At 41.7% G+C, this 22,047-nt stretch overlaps 1 protein-coding gene across 2 annotated transcripts in view; it reads left to right on the top strand.

The window, feature by feature from the left end:
- The window catches only part of LOC111871092 (Down syndrome cell adhesion molecule-like protein Dscam2), a 244,320-nt gene that overhangs the window by 138,481 nt on the left and 83,792 nt on the right, over positions 1-22,047 (top strand). For both annotated transcript variants that reach the window (XM_023863883.2, XM_033754105.1), the window contains exons 8-10: positions 8,576-8,720; positions 10,115-10,266; positions 16,886-16,996. In XM_023863883.2, the coding sequence (XP_023719651.1) occupies positions 8,576-8,720; positions 10,115-10,266; positions 16,886-16,996 (408 nt within the window). The remainder of the gene's footprint in view (positions 1-8,575; positions 8,721-10,114; positions 10,267-16,885; positions 16,997-22,047) is intronic.

The raw sequence follows: 22,047 nt of genomic DNA, 5'->3' as shown, positions 1-22,047 counted from the left end.
AACAGTTGTGGAGATTATTTTTGAGGTAAGAAATGTTCTTTAATATGTTTTGGCTTCTGACCCGTTTTCATTTGATAATACTACTGTAATTGTTCTGGGGGTGTCTGGTGAAGATGATGTGAACATTGTTGAAAAGACAACAAAGTGTTTAGAATATTACATAAACTAAGTTGATAAAGCAGCGGCAGGGTTTGAGGGATAGACTCAAATTTTGAAAGAAGTTCTATTCTGGGTGAAATGCTATCAAACAGAATCGCATGCTACAGAGAAATCTTTCGCGAAAGGAGGAGTCAGTGGATTCTGCAGACTTCACTGTTGTCTTATTTTAAGAAACTTCCACAGACACCCAACCGTCCGGCAACCACCACCCTCATCAGTCAACAGCCATCAACATCGGGGCAAGACCCTCCATCAGTAAAAGCATTACGACTCACTGAAAGCTCAGATGGTGGTTAGCATTTTTAGTGATAAAATATCTTTAATTAAGGTATGCACATTATTTATAGACATAATTATACTGCACATTTAAAAGACTACAGTACAGTCTAAACATAAGTTTTATGTGCACTGGGAAACGAAATTTTCGTGTGACCCGCTTTATTGCTGTGATCTGGAACCGAACCTGCAGTATCTCCGGAGTATACCTGTACTGCATTGAAATCCAGTTCATTTCTTTATGGTTTTCTGCCAATTACTTCAGTGTAAAATGCATGTAACACATTTACAGTTAATGTCATTATTCTGGAAAATCTGGCCTACGTATATTGTTTAAGATTCAGACTTATTATCGTCCCTAGAGGCGCATACTTTTATAGGAAAAACATTCAGTCCTCCTAATTACTGGTTTTTTGGGCTTTGTTCATCTTCCAGTATTCTGAAAGCTGGAGGACACAACATTTCGGAAACTAGATCTGTTTCTTTCCTTAGGTGAAGTGGAGATACCACTTGGTCCAGTGACTGAAGTTATCTCTTTCTAAAGGCTCCAACGTAGTAGGTGTCTCCCTCATCAGCTAAGGACAGAAACAGATCCGGTTTCCGAATCTTGTGTTATTTGGTTTTTGGTGTGGCGCATATGACCATTGATAGGCAACGGTTCGGTAAACACATTCCCGATCTTACGCTCTCAACAATAGGACATCCATTGCCGGATAGCGGGTCACTAAACACTTCTCCGCAGTAGTAGAGAGACTGTTGCAGGTGGTGATCTCTATTCTGGTATTCCCGAAGTTATAAAGGGAGAACACGTGAGAACGCGCAGTTCAGTTCAGTAGTTGAGTTGAGCGTTCAACTGTGGAGTGTTAACCAGCTAAGATTCATTACCAGAAAACGTCTAGTAAAAACATTGCAGAGGAATAGCCATTGTTAGAGCTGTTACCAAGCAACGACTAGTGAAAGCAGGCTTAGAAAACTTACTTTGGAGTGATTTGTACTGTGGAACTCAGCAATAATGTAATAATTATTTGTAGTTATGACCTGTGAGTGGACAATAAATTTATTCACCAATCCAAACCCCGTCTATAGTCACTATTACACGTGACGTTATAATACCGGATGATGAAGAAAGTCCAAAAACAAAGTCACTTTGAGTATTATTCACCATCGTCAGAACACTTAGAATCTACATTCATTCCTCTTCTGCGATTACTCGAATTTACGAAGCACTGCATCACCCAGAAATACGTACTGATAGAGACAGCAGCGTTTTAGTGAATGCCGCGGTCTATCCATGTGAAATTGAAAAAAAAGAGAAACAATGAATTTCCTTCCCTTCTAACTGAATGTAACTATACAGTTGGATCCTACATGACACTTTCCTCTTGATCCCTTTCCTAAATTTACTCTAATGAACTTTTCTACCTATTTCCCAGGGGCACGCGGTAGCGTGGTTGGTTGAGGAACTATGCTACAAGCCGGCAGGTCGCGGCTTCGATTCCCAATAAGTTCATTGGATTTTTCAGTTGACCTAATCCTTCCAGCTGCACTGTGGCCTTGTGTTCGACTCAGCCTCTAACAGAAATGAGTACCAGGAATCTTCCTGGTGATTAAAGGGCGGCCGGCGCATGAGGCTGACAAACCTCTCCGCCATCTGTGAGCCGACTGTGCGGAAAATGTGGGAGCCTCGACATCTCACAATCCTATGGGCCTTCACGGCCTGATACAAGGATATCTTTATCTTTTTACGTATTCCTCAAATTATACTGAACTATCGTACTAATAGGTCGTAAATTATATATGCCATTTACTTAGTAAAAAACTTTTATCTGTTGACATGTACTTGTGCAGCGTGCCCGTCTTTCTTGATCTTCGCGTATACCCCGTTTACGGACAACACTTCATGCAATCAATTAGTTCCGCGGTCTCACGTGCAACACTAATGTTCTATAAAACGTATTAAAAGCTATTCACTTTAAAAGTTTTACACTACGTGTTTCGACCAATATGGACGTCCTCATATGTTATAAATGATGGCTGATGAAACTGCTGTCTTCTATGTCGTTGCTTAGGTTGTTAATATACGATTATATAGTCCCCTCCACTCATATGTGTGTTTGAGGTGGTGGGTTGTGTTCCCTCCTATTCTGTTATGTTGCGTTTCTTGTTATCAAATTCTTTATAGGACCCAGTGTACTGGGAACTAAGTTCCTTCGACCTACCTACGCGGAAAGTTTCGTCATAAAGCAGTACCTGTTGGCCAACATTTAACTCAAACTGTTCCGACCTTTTACCGTACTATTCCTTGCTCTTTCCTTTTCGTGAGAATAGTTTTTGCCTTGCAACTTCTCATGCAGTCTGTATCTCCCTTTTAATTCTCGTATTTGTTCTGTATGCCGAGAATATCTCTTAGTGCAGATGGCATTTCTGATTTGCGCCAATACACTAATACTATAGGATTCTGACGATGGTGTATAACACACAGAGATATTGGGTTTTCGGACTTTATCCATCGTCCTGGTTTTTAAGATAACTAAGAAAATACACGGCCGGTCACGGTAGCCGAGCGGTCTAAGGCATGCACTGTCTTCGCTCGCTCGGAAGCCGGGATCGTGGGTTCGAATCCCACTCAGGGCATGGATGTTTGTGTGCGTTTTTCTGTGTTTGTCTACAGGTAGAGGCCTTGCGACGGGCTGATCACTCGCCCAAGGAGTCCTACCGACTCCTAGTAAACCTAGTAAACCGAAGTGAAATGGAGAGTTTCATGGAGGAAGGCGTAGACCCAAATTGGGGCTGTAGCGCCACAGAAAAAAAAAAAAAGAAAATACACAACCTTTCGGAAACTGGATCTGTTTCCGTCCTAAGGTGAGGGAAAACACCTATTCTGTTGGGGCGCTTAGAAAGAGGTAGCCTCAATCACTGGACCGTAATTGAGGCTAGCTCTTTCTAAGCGCCCCAACAGAATAGGTTTTTTTCCCTCACATGAGGACGGAAACAGATCCAGTTTCCGAAACGTCGTGTTTTTTCTTATTTATCTTAAAAACCAGAACGTTGGATAAAGTCCGAAAAGCCAATATCTGTGTGCGACTAATACTGTTGGTGTGCATTAGGTGGCGGTGGTAGTCCGCTGGAACTGTATGGCTTCTCTTTAAACCACAACTGGATTCTGGTTGAAACCCTGTAGTCTGAATCTCTTTTATCCTTAGTAATCTAACAAGTATTCTTGCAGAAATGAACTAAGAAAATCTGACCTTTGTCTAAATAGAACGTTGCTGTTTGCTCCAAATTTCAACACAGTGTGCATTACGAAAGCCTTAGCGACAGTTTCTGTAGCTTGCCTCGGAAGTGGTATAGCTATTATAAATTTACTCAGTCCACCCTGGAATGTTAATATATTTGTTTATTTCCCGATTCATTCATTCAACGGCCCTACGATATCCAAGGAGAACACCGCGTGTATCACCTCCTGTATTTTTGTGTATGCGTATGCTGCGGGGGCTGCATAGTAACGGCTGAACGCGTCACGTATAGTGACACCTCCTCTAGTGTTTCATGCGGGCATTACCTAGGAACCCAAAAAAGCAGGCCAAATTGCAATGGTTACAGGATTCAAGCGAGCTAAATGGGGATAATCTGAACAATATAAGACGTGAAACCAGCAGGCATTTCAGGAAAAAAAGAGGGAATATCTGAAAGACAAAATTTATTAACTTTCAATGAACTGTAAGAACAAGAACATTAGAGACCTGTACAGAGGAATAAATGTCTTTAAAAGGGGTTACCAACCTAGCAGTAACTTAGTGTAGGATGAGAATGGTGATCTGCTTGCAGATTCCCACATTTTGAATAAGTGGAGGTACTACTTCTCTCAGTTATTGAATGTACATAGGGTCAGTGATGTTAGGCAGACAGAAATCCATACAGATGAGCCGTTAGTACCCGATCCTAGCCCTTTTGAGGTTGAAAGTGCTATTGCAAAATTGAAACGGTATAAATCGCCAGGTAGCGATCAAATTCCGGCAGAACTTATTCAAGCAGGAGGAGAAATATTACGTTCTAAGATCTACAATCTAATTACTTCTATTTGGCATAAGGAAAAATTGCCTGATCAGTGGACGGAGTCTATTATTGTACCATGAAGAAAGTCGTCTTCTGGGATCTGGCACCGTGTATTCTTCGCTTTAACCGACGTTTCGGAGGAACATATCGCCTCCATCTTCAGGGTAGTTGAGTTGCGTGCGAATAGAGATAGCTGTAGTAGCTGCTACAGCTAGTGCATAGCCCCTCAACCACATCTACTACGAGTATGATCCTGAACTTCTGTTTTCCACTGGCACCCATTTTTACATACTTTCTCCAACTATTCCTTCCTTCAATGATTTCTCTGCCTGCTTTGCTGCTTCCTCCATGTGGGTTTCAGGAAGTGTGCCTATAGGGTTAGGTACATATTGGTTCGGTTCCCTGACTGGACACATTTGGAATGCCACTTGCTTGATAATCCTGACACGTTCCTATCAGTAATTTATTTTCTTCACACATCTGATGATGTAGCCTTAGACTTTCCGAGATTTACTTTTCCTTATCGTTTTCTTTTCTGTTTAGTCATGCCTGTGAGATCCCGTACTGGTTTAATTTGATCTAGTTTCACTACCGGTTCCTGAATTTCTACCTCCTCGCCTTTCGTACCTAAAATGCTAGTAATCACATAACTGCCTATCACGCTGCCATAAAAATGCCTTCTTGAATTTCGTGTTTGTCTGAAATTCCTACTAATGGCGGCCTGTCCTTCACTGGTAATCTGATAACACATTCTGATCTTCCTGGTTTGGTTCATGGTGGTCCGTCACAGTATCCATATCATAAAAGGTTTATCAACTCCGTCTTTAATCCTTTATCAGTGACATATTTCTGCCTTAGAGGCCATCTTCAGAACGATATATTGTATTTTATGGCTATATCCTTCTGAAAATGGTTTCTAAGGCCGAAACTTGTCAAGGATGAAGGATTACAAAAGAGAGTAAGAAAAAGACATTTTTCGGTCACAATGGACGAAGTCGATTAACCGTTTGTGTTATCTTCCTGGTTTCTCGTGTCGTTTCTATATTCGCGATTTTTGTTTGGTTAGCAATCGCCATCTTGACCACCTCCCCATTTAGCTGAACACACCGACATTCATAACATATTTGTGCTTTTGCATTTCGAAAGAAATCACAACCTGCTTGTTTACTGACTGAAACTCTTGCGTAATCGAAATATTCCCTAGGTTCATCTCAGCCTCTATCGCTCCATCGGGGATTCCCTTACGCTTTCCGCCATTACTTTTCTTTCTGGATCACATTCTGTTGAGCCCTTCAGGTTCTGTCCCTTGAGGAGTCTATGCGCAACAATAACTCAGCTGTCTTGCTGACGTTCTCTTTTAACTGGTGGGATTCGCAGATGGTCGTCATTCGTTTCGCGAACTGTCACTCCCACGTTTCTATTTAGTGACTTCGGGTCTACCTGCTTTCTACCTAGGCCTTGTGAATTCCCGAGCTATTTTCCCCCTTTCCTAACAGTTAAAATATAATATCCCTGTGGGGCCGTCGGCTCCCATGTTTTGCAGAAAACTGATTGATCCTTACGTACTTCTTACACTTAAGAAACGCTTGCCACGTGATTATCTCTCCACAGTTATTACATTTCAGATTATTCGAACTCATGCTTGAGGGCTATATTGCGAAATTGCAATAATTTGCACCCATTATAATTGCTTTTATACCATCTGGGTACAAACCCTGCACAAGTTCTGACAGCGTCAAGGTTCCGTCCCTCCCCCCTTGCTCGCAGTCTTACAATGCAGCGTTTCAAATTTTTATCCCAGTCTCTGAATACGCTGAATCCAGTCAAACACACACACTATATAATTTGCGTTATACTGAATAACTGATCTGACCTTCTTTTCTCACTCTATGTGTTCTCTAGGAATTCTCTTAGTTCTCCCAAGTTTTACAAATTTCTGTGATGAATGGCGGTTCTTATTTCTCCGCCAATTCTCATTAGAACTCACCTATATAAGGTGGTTGCATTTCTAGGGTCAGTAACCTGAAATGCTGTATTTACATTCGCTATGAAACTGACAGTTCTCTTATTTCGCCTTTGAAACCTCGCAGATTTAGATATATAACGTCACATTGACGGTACTGCTATCCGCGTTTACAATCTCAGTATCTACATTAGGATGGAACCATTTCGAATTTCGCTGTACGCCTGCTGCGTAGACCACTTGCAACACGCTGGATCCGCCTCGCAGTGGTACGCCTGCCGTGTAGACTACTCGCTGCGCTGTGGACTAGCCTGTGCTACGCACACCCGTTGGCAGGACATCTCTGCTCAGACCATTTCGCGTGGGTTCTGCTGGGCTGCTTGCTTCTGTCTGGATCAGTCTTTGTTTCAGAACTGCCTGCCGATGGAAACTGGCTACAAACTCCACACTTGCCGCTGGCGGTTTCTCTGTCAAGATTGCATCGGGTTTTCCCACCCTTAACCCTTAATACTGTTGCAAGTCCATTTTCCCCTTTAAAACCCGCACTTGATTCTAGTGTTGCTGTTGCTAATCTCTTTTCGACACTTGACATCGACGTGTTGCTACAAGAAAGTATTTTGCTGTTGTTTACACCCTCCTACACATTTGAGTGCCGATCACAGTGGCCGCTCAGTCTGACATGAAATGGCTTCGCCCACTCGAACACTGGGACCCTGGGTTCGAACACCACTCAAGGCATGGATGTCTGTGTTTGTGTTAGGTAGTTGTAGCCCCGGCACACTCGCAGTGCTTTTGGCTACGCCGTGAAGTAGAGTGAAGTCAGATCTTGAGATGGAAACCATCCTGTCTCGGCAGCCCACGCCTCATATGCACACAAAAACTGGGGGTTCTGTTTTATTCACATGTGAGGGGGAACCCCACAGAAATCCATTTAGTCTGCGCGTTGGGCTGTCCAGTTAGTCCACAGCTTCGAAAGGATATTTAAATATCTTTCTTGTTGTGTTCCGTAACTACTGATTACAGATGAATATCATAACATGATGCTGCAATTTTAACAATGTACCTACCTTCACCTCGACATATTCAACAAGAACTTCGGAATAATTCCACTCCACTCTTTGATGCATTTTAACTCACTCTGCGGCAAGTAACCTTTGACCTTAACAGTGTCGCTAACCAACGTTTCAGCCATTTTAAATACCTACATAAAATTAGATGAAAGCATCGTCTAAGTATACTTAGAAGAGAACTGTGTTCTGGGATATCACGCCATGTAGTCTGGTGAAAGTCAACCGATAGCAAGAATCCTTCAAATCTGTTTATAAGAATGAAGGTTTTAAAAGCCTAAGCCATTAAAAGTCCATGACTTTGCATCTCAAGAACCACTCAGCAATGCCTCGCGTCATTGCCATATTGACATATTAGGCAGCACTGCACAGTATGCTCTTACAGTGACGCACTGGTTACCAGGAAAGATGAATTTAACAACTAAGAAGGTAAAAAGTTAAAATATATCCCTGTAACAGGCCGTGAAGGCCCATAGGGTTTTGAGACGTCGAGGTTTCCACTTCTTTTAGACAGTCGGCTCACAGATGGCGATGAGGTTGTCAGCCTTACGCACCGGCCGCCCTTTACCCCCTGTGCCAGTTTCCATTAGTGGGTGAGTCCACCCCAGGGCCATATTGTAGCTGGAAGGAATAGGTAAATTGAAAAATCCACTGACCTCATGGTGGATCGAACTCGCGGCCTTCCGGCTTGTAACATAGTGTTTCAGCAAAATATACTGAAGTGCTCACATTAAATAACTTTAATATATTATTAGTTTTAAATGTTTATAAACAGTTTATGACTTCGACATTTCAAATATTTTATTCATGCATAAAAATTGTAAAGTCTCCTTTAATGTCTAATATCCCTTCTGAATACGTCCATTTATGATCGAAACACGTCAGGATTTGAATAGCATTTAACAGGCAAACGACAATAAATTAAATGTAATTAAATGGTAATCTAATACTTTATTTTAACATGGGAGTATATCGGTGAAATGAAGCTTTCCAGTTAACATGACAGTCGCAGCAACCCTGCAACACGCAGTGTACAATTTGTCATTTCTTGCAGCGTCACGCCCGCAGCTGCTGTATCGCTTCATCGAGCAGACGCTCCAGCCCGGCCCTGACGTATCCCTGAAGTGCATTGCTACGGGTCAACCGACCCCACAAATCTATTGGAAATTAGACGGCTTCCCGCTTCCCCAGAATGACAGGTAAAAGCCACACCACAGCATGAAAGTCTATCTGTAGCTACTGCCTTACAAGATTACTTAGTTCACAGTTCACATATTGTAATATCTGCAATTAGATTACCTTCAAAATGTTCTCACCTGTACATAAGGGGCAGACGCAAGCCAAAACGCCGCCCCGAACGAGAAATTCTGCCCTCATACTTAGTTAAAATTAGAACACGAAATTTTGTGACGCTGTTGCAAATCTGAAAACGGGTTTAGCCTACTTTCTTAAGTTAGGTTTATGCGATCTTCATGCTGTCTGTGTCTCTGTGTAAAACCCCCTACCAACTTGTGAATGCCTTAACCAGTCTTTATGAAACTTGGTATATATGTCATGACCACTGAGCCCATATCAATGGCATACGTTATAAATCTCTCCCAGCAGTCTATATGTGTATCCCCTATCGTTGCTACGCAACCGCTCGGTAAAGACCCCCGCAGCATGGAAGAATTGTTGGAGGCGTCGCTTTCTATATGATCGGTGTCGTATCAAAGGAAAGTAGGCTATTATTTCTTCCCAGAACTTCTTATATTTACATTGTCAGATAACATGCTTCGATTAGTGGTAACTATATGAGTAAAAGATCAGCAAAAGTTTGTTTTCAAGTAAGAAAGAACAAAGACTTTGGTAAAATGTGCTGCCCACTCGGCCTCTTTGTTCTCCTGTGCTCTCTGGCCGGCGCTGGTAACTACCGCACTACTTCATGTCACATACTCGACGAACATAACCTTCTTTCCACCTCCGCGAGATTCTCAGATCTACATTTGCGTTATTCGTATTTCGTTTTTGGTGTGATAATTCTGGTTTTTAGTTTTATTCCTTCATGGAATTACTTAAAGGAAGACAGACACTGTAAATAGAGATGCCCTTCATTGCGACTGGTCCACAGACCTAGCAGAGCCAGCAGCTGTCCAAACGAATCAAGATGTCCCCTACATGACAAACAGAAGTTGCATACAGCTCAGTCTAATTCCTGTTAAAAAGCTGAAGGCTGTAAATAATAATTCCGATGGAATCGATCCAAGAAATACTCGTAGATAAAACATGTTACATTCTGAAATCAGGAATTTTATCGCTTATATTTGGAATAACGACAAAGTGTCGTAACAGCGGCAGAAACACAACATTATATCTGTTTGAAACCATATCGGCAAACCTAAAGTAATTATGGAGGAATTTCGCTTTTATCAACTGCATGCAAAATTTTACGTGTATCTAGCGTTCTCTCGAGGTTCGCTGAATACGGAAGCGGAACTATTGCCATCGCCATTACGGATGCGAACACAATGTGTTAACTAAGGATTGGATTTATCACACCCGCCAGAAATATGTTCTGGCACTGGGTTTCCATGCACTGCCATTTTCCATACAGGTTCGTGATCGGGCAGTACGTGACGGTGGCTGGTGACGTCATCAGTCACGTCAACATCAGTAGGGTGGCTGTGGAGGACGGGGGCACGTACGAGTGTGCGGCGGAGAACCGAGTGGGGCGCGCGACCCACTCTGCACCACTCAGAGTTTACGGTAAGAACTCAACGAATTATGCACTACGCCATGAAGGCGTATGGGGAAGTAGATGTATAAATCCACATTTTCTTGACCTCGGCAATAGCTAACACTAACATCAGTGGTTCTCAAAGTGTGGTTCGAGGACCCTTAGGGATCCGCGAGATTATGTTTCCATTCCTGTTACAAGTTAAAGGAAAAATATTATACTCAGTATTTTAAATAATTTACAAAATTTGTTTGTCTGGAATGACGATGTAACCAACACTTTGGACTCGAAATTGGGTACGGATATCAATGCTAGTTACAGAATGGTGACCGGGTCATTCTTATCAGTAGAGGGTGGCAGTGAGAACATAAATTGGAGCAGGGGTAGCTCAGTCGGTATAGCGACTGGCTACGGGCTGGACGACTAAGAGATCAGAGTTCCAGTCCCGATAGGGTCAAGAATTTTCTCTTCTCCAAGTCGTCCAGACCGGCTCTGGGGTTCGCCCAACCTCCTATCCAATGCGTAACGGGGGCTCTTTCCCCAGGGGTGGAGCAGCAGGTGCGTGATGCTGACCACTAACCTCCAGCTAGTGCCGAGGTCAAGAAAATGTGGATTTATACATCTACTTCCCCATACGCCTCCATGGTGTAGTACATAATTCGTTGAGTACAGGGACAATTTTTGCCTTACAGGCATTATATATTCTGTAAACAGGCTACATGCATTAACGCATTTTAAATCGACTGTGTTATCTGAATCTGATTTAAGTTCATATGCAGATAATTTGATGTGGATGGAAGAGGGGGTCGTTGAGGGACTGCGAACTCGGAAAGTTTGACAAGCACTGCGCCACATCTTGTCAGCTATCCAGCATATGATACTGAATGTGTCCGAAGCAAACCTCTGTGGGTGAAGTGTTCTTAGACCAAAATTAATTGATATTTTAATGAATTATGCTATTCGAATCGACAGTCATACCCAGATAAATGTAGAAATGTTGAACTATCCCTGAAACAGACCGCGGAGGCAAATAGGGTTGTGAGACGTCGAGACTCCCACTTTTTCTAGACAATCGACTCACAGATGGCCGCGAGGTGATCAACCCTATGCGCCGGCCATCCTTTAGCCCGCAGGAAGATTCCTTGTACCCCAGGACCATAGTGCGGCTGGAAGGATTAGGTCAGCTGAAAAACCCATGATCTCATCGGTAACCGAACCCGCGGCCTTACGGCTTATAGCATACTGCTTCAAACAAATACGCTCTCGCGTGCCCCTAACCATACCCTGGTATTTCGTATAATTTATAATTCATCTTAGTTGGTTTACGCATGCACAATAGCGCACGTACTGGCGCACTGAGTCGTCTTGTACGAGGAGCGTAAAATGTTAACCTAACCTTACATGCTGCTTCACGCGCATCGCTTAGTTGTCATTTTAATTATTTCTGATTCACACTCATGTTTGGTGTAAAGTTAATACAGAGATGACAATAAAAGAATTCGCGGTGGGACAACAAGCCATGTCACATTGATCTCGACGTCATACGCCATTTGCAACAGCTGGTACAGCGTAAACAGGTCAGAGCCGAACGGTAAGCCATACAACTAAATGGTGTCGCGTCCTATTTACTGTGAAGCTCGTTGAAAGGGGAGCATATCGGTTCACTTTTACCAGACCACACGGCTTTATATCCATGGAAATTGAATTATTCGTACTCATTGCAGTGAGAAACGGAAGCCCAGCATGAAGGATTCTTTGTGATTGTTCCTAACAATCCTCAGTACCTGCTCACCGTTCTTCCATACTACGTTATCACGAATATAGTCCAAATTACAAATTTTAATTTACATTCATTGTCTTACATATGGTATGCAGCGTGATCTCTTCCCCCACACACCATCGGAATCGTTGGTTATGTTGAGGTTAAGAAAAGAAGCCGGATACTGACATACCGACATCTGAAGCTTCCTTTTTACGAGATTTCTTGGCTTCTTTAATACAGGGCTACTTCAGGGAAGCAGGGTTATAATATACACCCAGCCTCCTATCCAATGCATACCGGCAGCGAGAAGCTGACCACTCATCTCCAAGTAGTGCCCAGGTGAAGAAAACGTGGGTCTATACATCCACTCCCCATACGCCTTCATGGCGTAATGCTTAATTAGTTAAGAACAGGGACAACTTTACATTTAAGTAAACTGGGATACATTATTGTCAGTCTCTTCCCAAATTTGAAGGAAATATATTTGGACGAGGGACTCTGATTTACTGAACGTTGCGATAAAATTGTACTCCTACTTTAGTAGGCCGGTTTTTTCACTAGTATATCAGTAGTAAACCGGATGTTCACTGTTCACGAGAAATTTCTAGTTATTTTGAATTTCAGGTTATCACAGCGGCGATAATAACATATTCTGGAATGTATCACCGTGTGGTCCAGTAGACGTTCACCTTCGTTTCGGACGAAAATAGTGCCTCCATCTTCCGGGTTTAAGAGGAAACAATTACCTCCTGCTTCTTGTTAGATACTTGCTTGGCTTGTTCTTCGACCCTGAAGATGGAGGCAATATGTTCCTCCAAGATGTCGGTGAACTTAAGCCGAACTACGCTGCATTACCTTCCAAAACACAGCACTTTATGTATCTTACTCCAATCCGTAAGCACTCTCTTCATCAGCTGCTGTATGCGAACAGAGAATAACATGAACGCATCAGTAGATTGTGCTGAGTATTTCATTGGGACCAGATTCAATTTGTTGTTTCATTCCTACCGTAAAGTAATTTGAAAAAATTCGTAATTGTCTGCAACAAGCGGCAGGTGACCGGGCAGGGATTCAAATCCTGGTATCTCCGCGCCCAATAAAAGCCATGCGTGTTTCCTTTGAGCCACAGATGCGTTTCGGGCAAGCAGTGTTATAACGCAGAGCAGGCATGTCCAACTCGTCGATCGCGGGACGATTTTTGGTCGATCTCGTAGGCCTATAAGGAAATTATACGTGAAAAGCATGTAAATTCTCTTGTAATATAATATGATTATATTCAGATTTTGAAGGGAAAATACGTGTTAAAGTAGTCTGTACTTTCAATGTATGTTGCTTTTACAACAAACATCATGTGTCGTGTTATTTTTACCAATATTTTTGCTTAAAGCGAGGTACGGCGATAGGAGCGAGTGGTAGATCACTGGCAGTTTTGACACTAAAAAGTCGATCATAACCTGTTTGAAGTTGGACATGCCTGACGTAGAGTATTATAGATTTCCTCCATCAGGTAACGGCCAGACTTCAGGAATATATTTTAAGCAGAAAATTCCAAAAGCAACAGTCCAGTTTGTTACTACAGCCATGCTGTGTGCTAAGGCATTCATGCTTAGTCTGATTGTCGTACAGGACAGAAGTGGTTGATTTTCGTTGTGCTGATATATAGTTAGTGTACGAATTTCTTTATTGGAGATTATACTGCCGCTGTAACAGTCTATCAGCACCGCTTTCCAGATTGTAGAGTTCCACTCCAAAACGTGTCCTATAGTGTACGCAGAATTTCCTTTGTCCAATGATAACAGGCAATAAATGAAGAAAAAATTAAACCAGAGATTGCTCCAGTCGAGTGTGTTTTGCAGATGTTTGAAAAAAAAGAGAGACAGCCTGTGAACTGCATTATGTTCAATGGCAAGACTCAGCTTCACCATGCTGCTGTCACTGGTGCAAACAGTTGCACACTTGGTTGCACGACAGACCACACGAGAAAGTTAAAAGTAAATTTAGACACATATGGCGTGGAATAGCGGATAAGTCAGCTATGTGATCAGCATTACGTCGAGGGATGTCCGACAGCTGCTGCTTTTTTTTTTGCTAGTGAGTTGGGACTAAGTCCCTTGTACTGCGTCCACTTCTGTCCTATTGTACCAGCCCCAGATGATAGGTGAGGGTGATTGTGGAGCAATTTGTGGAATGAAGATTGGCAGGGGAAACCGAAGTACTCGGAGAAAACCTGCCCCAGCGCCACTTTGTCCACCACAATTCCCACTTGACCAGACCCGGCATCGAACCCGGGCCGCCGCGGTGGGAAGGCAGAGACTAACATTTTCTATGAATTAAACTGCCAATTCAATTATAAAACGTTCTTCTTCAAAGAAGAAAACGATGTGGATACAACACAGTGGAGCACCTCCGTATTTCGACAAGTGTAATTACACTGTAACCGACCCACTTATGTTCGTGGCGCCACCTCAGAGGCTGCTCCTTGTTCTCTCACCTTTCATGGCAGCTACCTTGCAATCTCGTCTTGTTTGTCACTTCGGCCATTTTTCGCACCTCGTTGTTGAACGGATATTGGAAGAATAGGGAGTGATCGTTGGGCGCCAGTAAACATAAGCGCGTAGCTTTCGGTCGGGATAGCATTTGGTCAGGTTAGTTTTCTGGGTCACCCGGCCTGCTCAGGGTTTAATAGAGCTGATCTCTAGGTTTAGGGCATATCGGTCCTCAAGAAACTGATGCTAGCAGCTTTGTAAGAACACCATTCCAGTTTCACACAAAATTTTATTTATTGTTTACCTTGCATTTAATACCAAATTAGTTACTTCCTAATATTGGCTTAATTGGCCACTTCTTAACCCTGTGTTTATCCCTGTATTACTCCAATTTCTGGTAAGTTACTTGTACTAAATGAACTTGCATTAAACTTAATAATACACAAGTTGTGACGGTGATGACGTGACGCCGATTGGCGTCCTCATATTTCTGAAGTTGAAAGACGAATCTTTTGGTGAATGAGCTCACCGAAGTAGCGAGCTTCTTCGAGCCGAGACTTTGAAGAAGAAGCTTCTTCCTGAAACAGTCCTTCTTGGTCTAGTTCAGAATTTCGGAATTTACCAGAAATTTACAATTAACAGTGATACAGGGTTCATACGCAATTTTAGCCCTTGAAAACTTAAGGGCATTTTTGTCATCATCTTGATGCATGCATCTCTGCCCCACCTACTTTTTGTTTATGCCTTGCACTATCTGTCATATCTCTGAACTCGAAGGACATGCCGCAGTAGCTCTAGGAGCTAAAATACCAAGAAGCATAGCGAATGCTGCATCCTGTCCACACAGCAAGAATGAGATTATGTCATTTTTCTGAATGTAAAATTGTGATTAACTGCTTACGCCTTACTTATAACCTATGTCATGTACTTGTTTGTTCTTAATTCACAAATTTTAGTAACTTTAATTCTAGTGAACAGTCACAACACTACATACAGCACTCAAGACTTCTCCCAAATATACTACAGGGAAGAACCCCAGAGAAATTCACCAGCAGAAAAGCTACACACAACTACTACACCCACATAAAAAGACAAGGAAACCTTTGTAAACAATTAATTTTTAGTTTTAATGATTTAACATTTTAACTATTAATATACCGTCTTAACTTTTATTACGCCTTTACATAGCATTAAATAGCATTACATTACATACTAGCAGACCAATACAGGTGCACGAAAACAAGTGAAATAATCTGATGGTGGTAAAGTGAACCGAAACGAGTTGTAAGAAACGAAGAATATGTAGTGTATGCCTATTTCTTATTGTGGTGACGGAGAAAAATAAAGTTATTACGGAGCATTTGAACGCAAATTGTCAAGAAAGGTCCATATGACGATGTGGACCCGTTTGCATGGCTTGAGCGCTTTGGATTTCTGTTTATGCACTTGTATGGGGTAAAGGTGCACAATAGTGACAAGCCGGAAACGTGGAAGCAGTTTGTACATGTACCTCAGAAGGGATAAGAGATTAATTGAAACGCATCAAGACAAAGTCATTCAACGCAAAGATACCAAGTTGCACCGTGTTTTTATCTTTCTAAATCATGTTTTCCGCACTCTGACCCCCAGTTTTAAGCTCAAGACGAAAACGTACAATGCACAAGCAGATGTGTTACTTCTGATACGTTTGCCGCTACGTTTCAGTTGTTTGCCATTCTACGAACCAACTGAAATAAAAACACTGCACAGCGGTATGCCTTCGAGCTGCAGGAGGACATCTTAAAGACTCAATTTAGTTTTAATATTTCTTGTACTAAAACTGACAGCATTAACTGTAAACGCTTAAGCTGACAGTACACCAGTTCGAAGGAAATTTCATTTTTAATTCAGTGATCCATCCCACTAACACTTTACTTGATAACGGTAATGAAATGAACTATTGCTGCAGAAAGAAGGTAAAGTTGTTCCTGTGCTTAACTAATTAAGCACTAGGCCATGAAGGCTTAATGGGGGTGGATGTATTGATCCACATTTTTTTAACTGGGCACCAGCTGGAGGTGAGCGGTTAGCCTCATGCTTCGGCCGCTTTACCTCCAGAGAAATCCCACGGTACCCATTGGATAGGAGGCTGGGTGGGCCCCAGAGCCGGTCTGGACGACATGAAGAAGAAAACATTCTTGACCGTACCGGGACTGGAACTCCGACCCCTCGGCCGTCCAGTCCGTAGCCAGTCTCTATATCAACTGAGCTATCCCGGCTTATAGGATTGTCTTTTTTTTTAAACTCCGATTGCTTATAGAATACACTCCCGAAGTCTGGCCATGTCGTTGTGAGATGTTCTGTATAAATTGTCCCTTGCGTCTGCTGAAAAGTTCCACTTGTTTCTGCTCCTTCCTTCAGGACTGCCGATAATACGTAAAATGCCCCCGATCTCCGCTGTGGCCGGGGAAGCATTAGCAGTAACGTGTCCAGCGGCCGGCTTTCCGATCCATGCAATCATGTGGGAGAAAGGTAATAATGTATGATTTACTTCAGAGTAAGGCGAATGGCCTGCCGGTCACAGTAGCCGAGCGGTCTAAGGCATGCACTGTCTTCGCTCGCTCGGAAGCCTGGATCGTGGGTTCGAATCCCACTCGGCATGGATGTTTGTGTGCGTTTTTCTGTGTTTGTCTACAGGTAGAGGCCTTGCGACGAGCTGATCACTCGCCCAAGGAGTCCTACTGTATGTGTAAGATCTAGAAAAACCGAAGTGAACAGAGTTCATGGAGGTAGGCCTAGGCCCACTGGGGCTGTAGTGCCAAGGGGGGGGGGGAAGGCGAATGGCATGCATGAATTCAAATTTACAACCTCAAAGTGGAATAGTTATCATGACTTGTTTCACTCAGGCTGAGAGAGCAGATGGTGATGGTGGTGGTCTCTTTTCAATAAAGATGAAAGAGTCTGAGATCACAAAAGGTGCCTTATGCATGGATTTACTATGCTGTGTCATTTTATTTCAGTTATAACTAAATTGAAAATGTAAATAGTGAAATGGGTTTCAAGAACAAAATAATTGGACAGTAGAATTGGCTATACGGTGTTATATCCTACAAAATACAACTCTTCATAAGTGCCACTGTCACAGCCTCAGACCATATGTCTTTGTCTGCATTTTAAGGACATGCTGTTTTCAGTTTCAGGTTTTACAAACTTATCTTGTTGATTCTAAGAAAATTAATCTCATCCTCTTTGGAGCACATTATTTTCCCAACATAAGAAATTAATTTCTTCCAGGAATAACAAACTGAACAAGAACAAAATCCACTCCAAATGTTCTTTTTTGAATTCTTCGGAAATTCTCAGGAGACTTTGCTTTCAACATTTCTGGAATCAGCAAGAATCATTTGTGTTTTTCTTTCCTCAGTCTCACAATCATATTTCTTTTTCTTGGAAAGTGACATTTTGGGACCCTTTCCTTTTGAAGATCTTTTATTTTCCATTCATCTCTAGGATGCTTGTTGTGCCTGTGCTTCTTTGATGAGCATTTTTTGAGCTATGAGCTAATGACGGTTCTGCATCTTGGTTAACAGCAGGGCCTATCACAGCAGAACAGTTGTCATTTACTGAAATCACACCTTCTGAATCTCAAAGTGTTTTACTATTTACATATGCAGCATCACTTTCAGGTGCTTCTGAATTCTCTGGTGGTTGATTATTGAGTTTGTTGAAACACTCTTGGCTTGCTCCACCTAAGGTTGACCAGTGATGTAATTGCCAAGGACACCATCTATGAAAACATATTTGCCAAATGGGAAAATTCCAGATTTTCATAATCCAGCCATAATGTTTTCTGGAGATAATCCCCTCTGGTGTGCAGCTTTCACTGTGCCACCAATTTGATATATTGAGAGCATTCATCGTGAACACCAAATCATCCAGTTGTCAGCTGCAGCATTTTTATACGTTCAAATGCCTTACATACCCAAATATCCAGGGACTGCAAATTGTGGTGCGGTGGGGATGGAAGGTGAATACCATTACCGCAGTCTCCCTTCCCAAATCAATTACTATGTTTGACAGGTGACTGTCATGTTTGTTAAAACATGGGAAAGGTGGACAATTTTTAAGCTGTATTTGAAATTTGTATGTGTGCGTACGTGCAGGTACATGCATCTGTTTTGTGAATGTGCCATTTTTACCGGAAAAATAATATCATATGTACAATCTGTACACTTCCCTGCTTTTTGTAAAGTGATTCCTTGCTCAGCCAAAAGAATGACTTCATGGATACTGTCTTCAGAAGAGTTCTTCTTTTTAGTTTCTTTTGCCTTGTTTTGCTCCATATTTAACACATGTGAGCACAAAATAATTAATTGTACTGTTAATGAAAAATATATATAACTTACCAAATTATCATTTAAGTATCACATTAATAATATTACCCACCTGGATTGAAAGCTGTGCAACAAGCTTTAAAATTACCATTGCACAAGAAGTGTAGATTTAATCGCTGTGGAGAATTGCAGAGAAACCAGAAAAACAAAGTTTCACATGAAATCTTTGAGAGCAACAGAAAACATAAGAATCGCTAGTAAACAGCAGCTACATTGTAAAAAGTTTATAGCTTGGCTAAACAGTACACATGTCTTCCAACAAGGCATCACCTCCTCGCTTCTGATATGTAGGAAATAATCTCTCTTGTTTCGCTGTGGCCCATGTTGCCTTACTTCCAGGAGGGTTGGAAATGGTATTTCAGAAGTGAGTTAACACTCCAGATCAGTAGAGAAGCCTGGGGAAATGGCCAAAATATGAAGACCACACTGAAAGTAATTAGCAGCATTAGGTTATATGGCAGATAACCAAATCTGCTTTCTGCAGTCTGAAATCCAGGTCCAGTGCCTGTGCACCAGTACTTATCCAAAATCTACTGCAGCAGGATGGCTATGGATGATGTACAAGTATTGTTTCACCAACATGCTGTGGTTGAATTCCTTGTAAAGGAGGAAAATTGCTGCAAATATTTTTCATCTTGTCATGTCTATGGAGTCTCCTGCTTTGGCATCATCAGTGTGCAATGTTGGGTGAAACACTTCAAAGATGACACAAGGGACATCGTCATTCTGCCTCACAGCGGTTGATAAAGAACTGCTAATAAAGAATGCAAGAGGCAGAAAGTTGATATGCTCATTACAGAAGACCGAAGGGTGACAATAGGAAAATTTTGGCACAACTTGCCATTGGACACAGTGCTGTGCAGGAGGTGCAAAAGATTTTGGGATGCTGGAAAGTGACTGGTGATGAAAGCTTTCACACTGTTTGACCCCAAAATAAAGCAACAGACCATGTAATGACTTCATGTTGCATCTCCAAAGAAGAAGAAAGCTAGGATCATATTTTCGGTTGAGGAAAATGTGAGAACACTTTTCTGGGATGCTCATTGGTTGATTTCCTTCCCAGAAAGGAAACTGTCAGTGCAGTTCATTATGATCTGGCATTCAAGAAGCTGTGATGTGCCCTTTGTGACAAGTGCCTGTTAGCAACACTTCATTATTGAACACAATAATGCATGTCCTTGATATGCCCAACCGAATTTGAGAAAATTTTGAAAGTTTGGTTGGAAAGTGCTGCCCTGTCCTCCCCACAGCCCAGACTTCGCCCATTCAGATTACCGCCTGTTTGGGCCCTTCAAGTATTCTACAAGTATTCCCTGCGCTTCCAGATTTTCTGAGAAGTAGTGGGTCTGGAACGAGTCCACTAATTCTCATGAGGATAATTGAGGAACTATTTCAAGGAAATAGCGGCTCCAGTCTAGAAAACTGAAATTAACATCTGTGGGCATTCGTTGAACTGACCCTGTGACACCCTCTATACTCTAAAGTTGGCACTGACTTCGCGCAACAGGCGGTGGTCGCTCGGTCTGTATAGCTCGCTTGTGGACTCAAGCCACGGAGTTTGTTTTGTTTTTCTATTGTTTGTGTAATGTATTAACATCAGTCTCTTTAAATATGTGAAATTTATGAGCTGTTTATATTCAGTTTTTTCATTTAAACTCTAAAGCATTCATTAAATAAGAGTCAGAAAACCTCTTATCCTGATTACTCCCATTTCCTTCAGCCTGAAACTACATGCCAGACCACTCTGGCACTTTCATTCTTAAAACTACATCCTGAAGAAACTTTCAGATTTGTGGTCAGATGAGGGACAATGACCCTGGCAAAGGGTTCAAGCCAGGAGTGTCTCTCATGGAGTTCTGAAAAAAATTAAATAAATGCATTTTTCTCTCTAGGTATCTGTGTACTAGACCACAGAAAACAAGTCAAATCACAATGGTTACAGGATCCAAGTGAAATAAATAGGGATAATCTGAACAATATAAGACGTGAAACCAGCAGGCATTTCAGGAATAAAAAGAGGAAATATTTGAAAGAAAAACTTTTGAAGAGCTTCCAATGAACAGTAAGATAGAGAACATTAGAGACCTGTATAGAGGAAAAAATGACTTTAAGAGTTGTTACCAACCGAGAAGTAACTTAGTAAAGATGAGAATGGTAATCTGCTTGCAGATTCCAACAACATTTTGAATAGGTGGAAGAACTACTTCTCTCAGTTATTGAATGTACATAGGGTCAGTGCTGTTTGGCAGTGAGAAATGCATACAGCTGAGCCGTTAATACCTGATCCCAGCCCTTTTGAGGTTGAAAATGCTATTGCAAAAATTGAAGAGGTATAAATCTCCAGGTATGAATCAAATTTCAGCAGAACTTATGCAGGCAGGAGTGAAATATTACGATCTAAGAGCCATATGTTAATTACTTCTATTTGGCATAAGGGAAAATTGCCTGATCAGTGGAAAGAATCTATTATTGTACCAATTCACAAGAAGGGTGATAAAACTGACTGTAGTAATTATCGGGGGATATCACTGCTATTAACTTCATACAAAATTTTATCCAATATTCTTCTCTCAAGGTTAAGTCCATATATAGATGAAACTCTTGGGAATCGTCAGTGTGGGTTTTGACATAACAGATCAACTATGGATCAGATCTTTTGCGTTCATCAGATACTGTAGAAAAAATTGGAGTACAATGAGACAGCACATCAGCTATCATAGACTTCAAGAAAGTCTATGATTCAGTTAGGTGGGAAGTATTGTACAATACTCTGATAGAATTTGGGATACTCATGAAAATATTTAGGCTGGTTAAAATGTGTTTAAACGAAACGTATAATAAAATCCATGTAGGCAAATATTTGTCTGATAATTTTCCTATCCAGAATGGTCTAAAGCAAGGAGCTGCTTTATCGCCACTCCTTTTCAATTTTGCTTTAGAATATGCCATTAACAAGGTCCAGGAAAACCAGGTGGGACTGAAAATATACGGGACTCATCAGATGTTGGTCTATATGGATAATGTGAATCTACTAGTGATAATATATGTAGTTACCATAAAAAAAACACACACAAACTTTAATTGATGCAAGTAAGGAGGTTGGTCTAAAAGTAAACGTAAGGAAAACTAACTATATGTTGCTGTCTCATCACCAAAATGCAGGGCAAAATCATGACATAAAGATAGGAC

Source organism: Cryptotermes secundus, unplaced genomic scaffold (assembly GCF_002891405.2).
Source record: "Cryptotermes secundus unplaced genomic scaffold, Csec_1.0 scaffold188, whole genome shotgun sequence".
Lineage (NCBI taxonomy): Eukaryota > Metazoa > Arthropoda > Insecta > Blattodea > Kalotermitidae > Cryptotermes > Cryptotermes secundus.
Note: the sequence above shows the minus strand (reverse complement) of the source record. Positions and strands in the feature narration are given on the sequence as shown.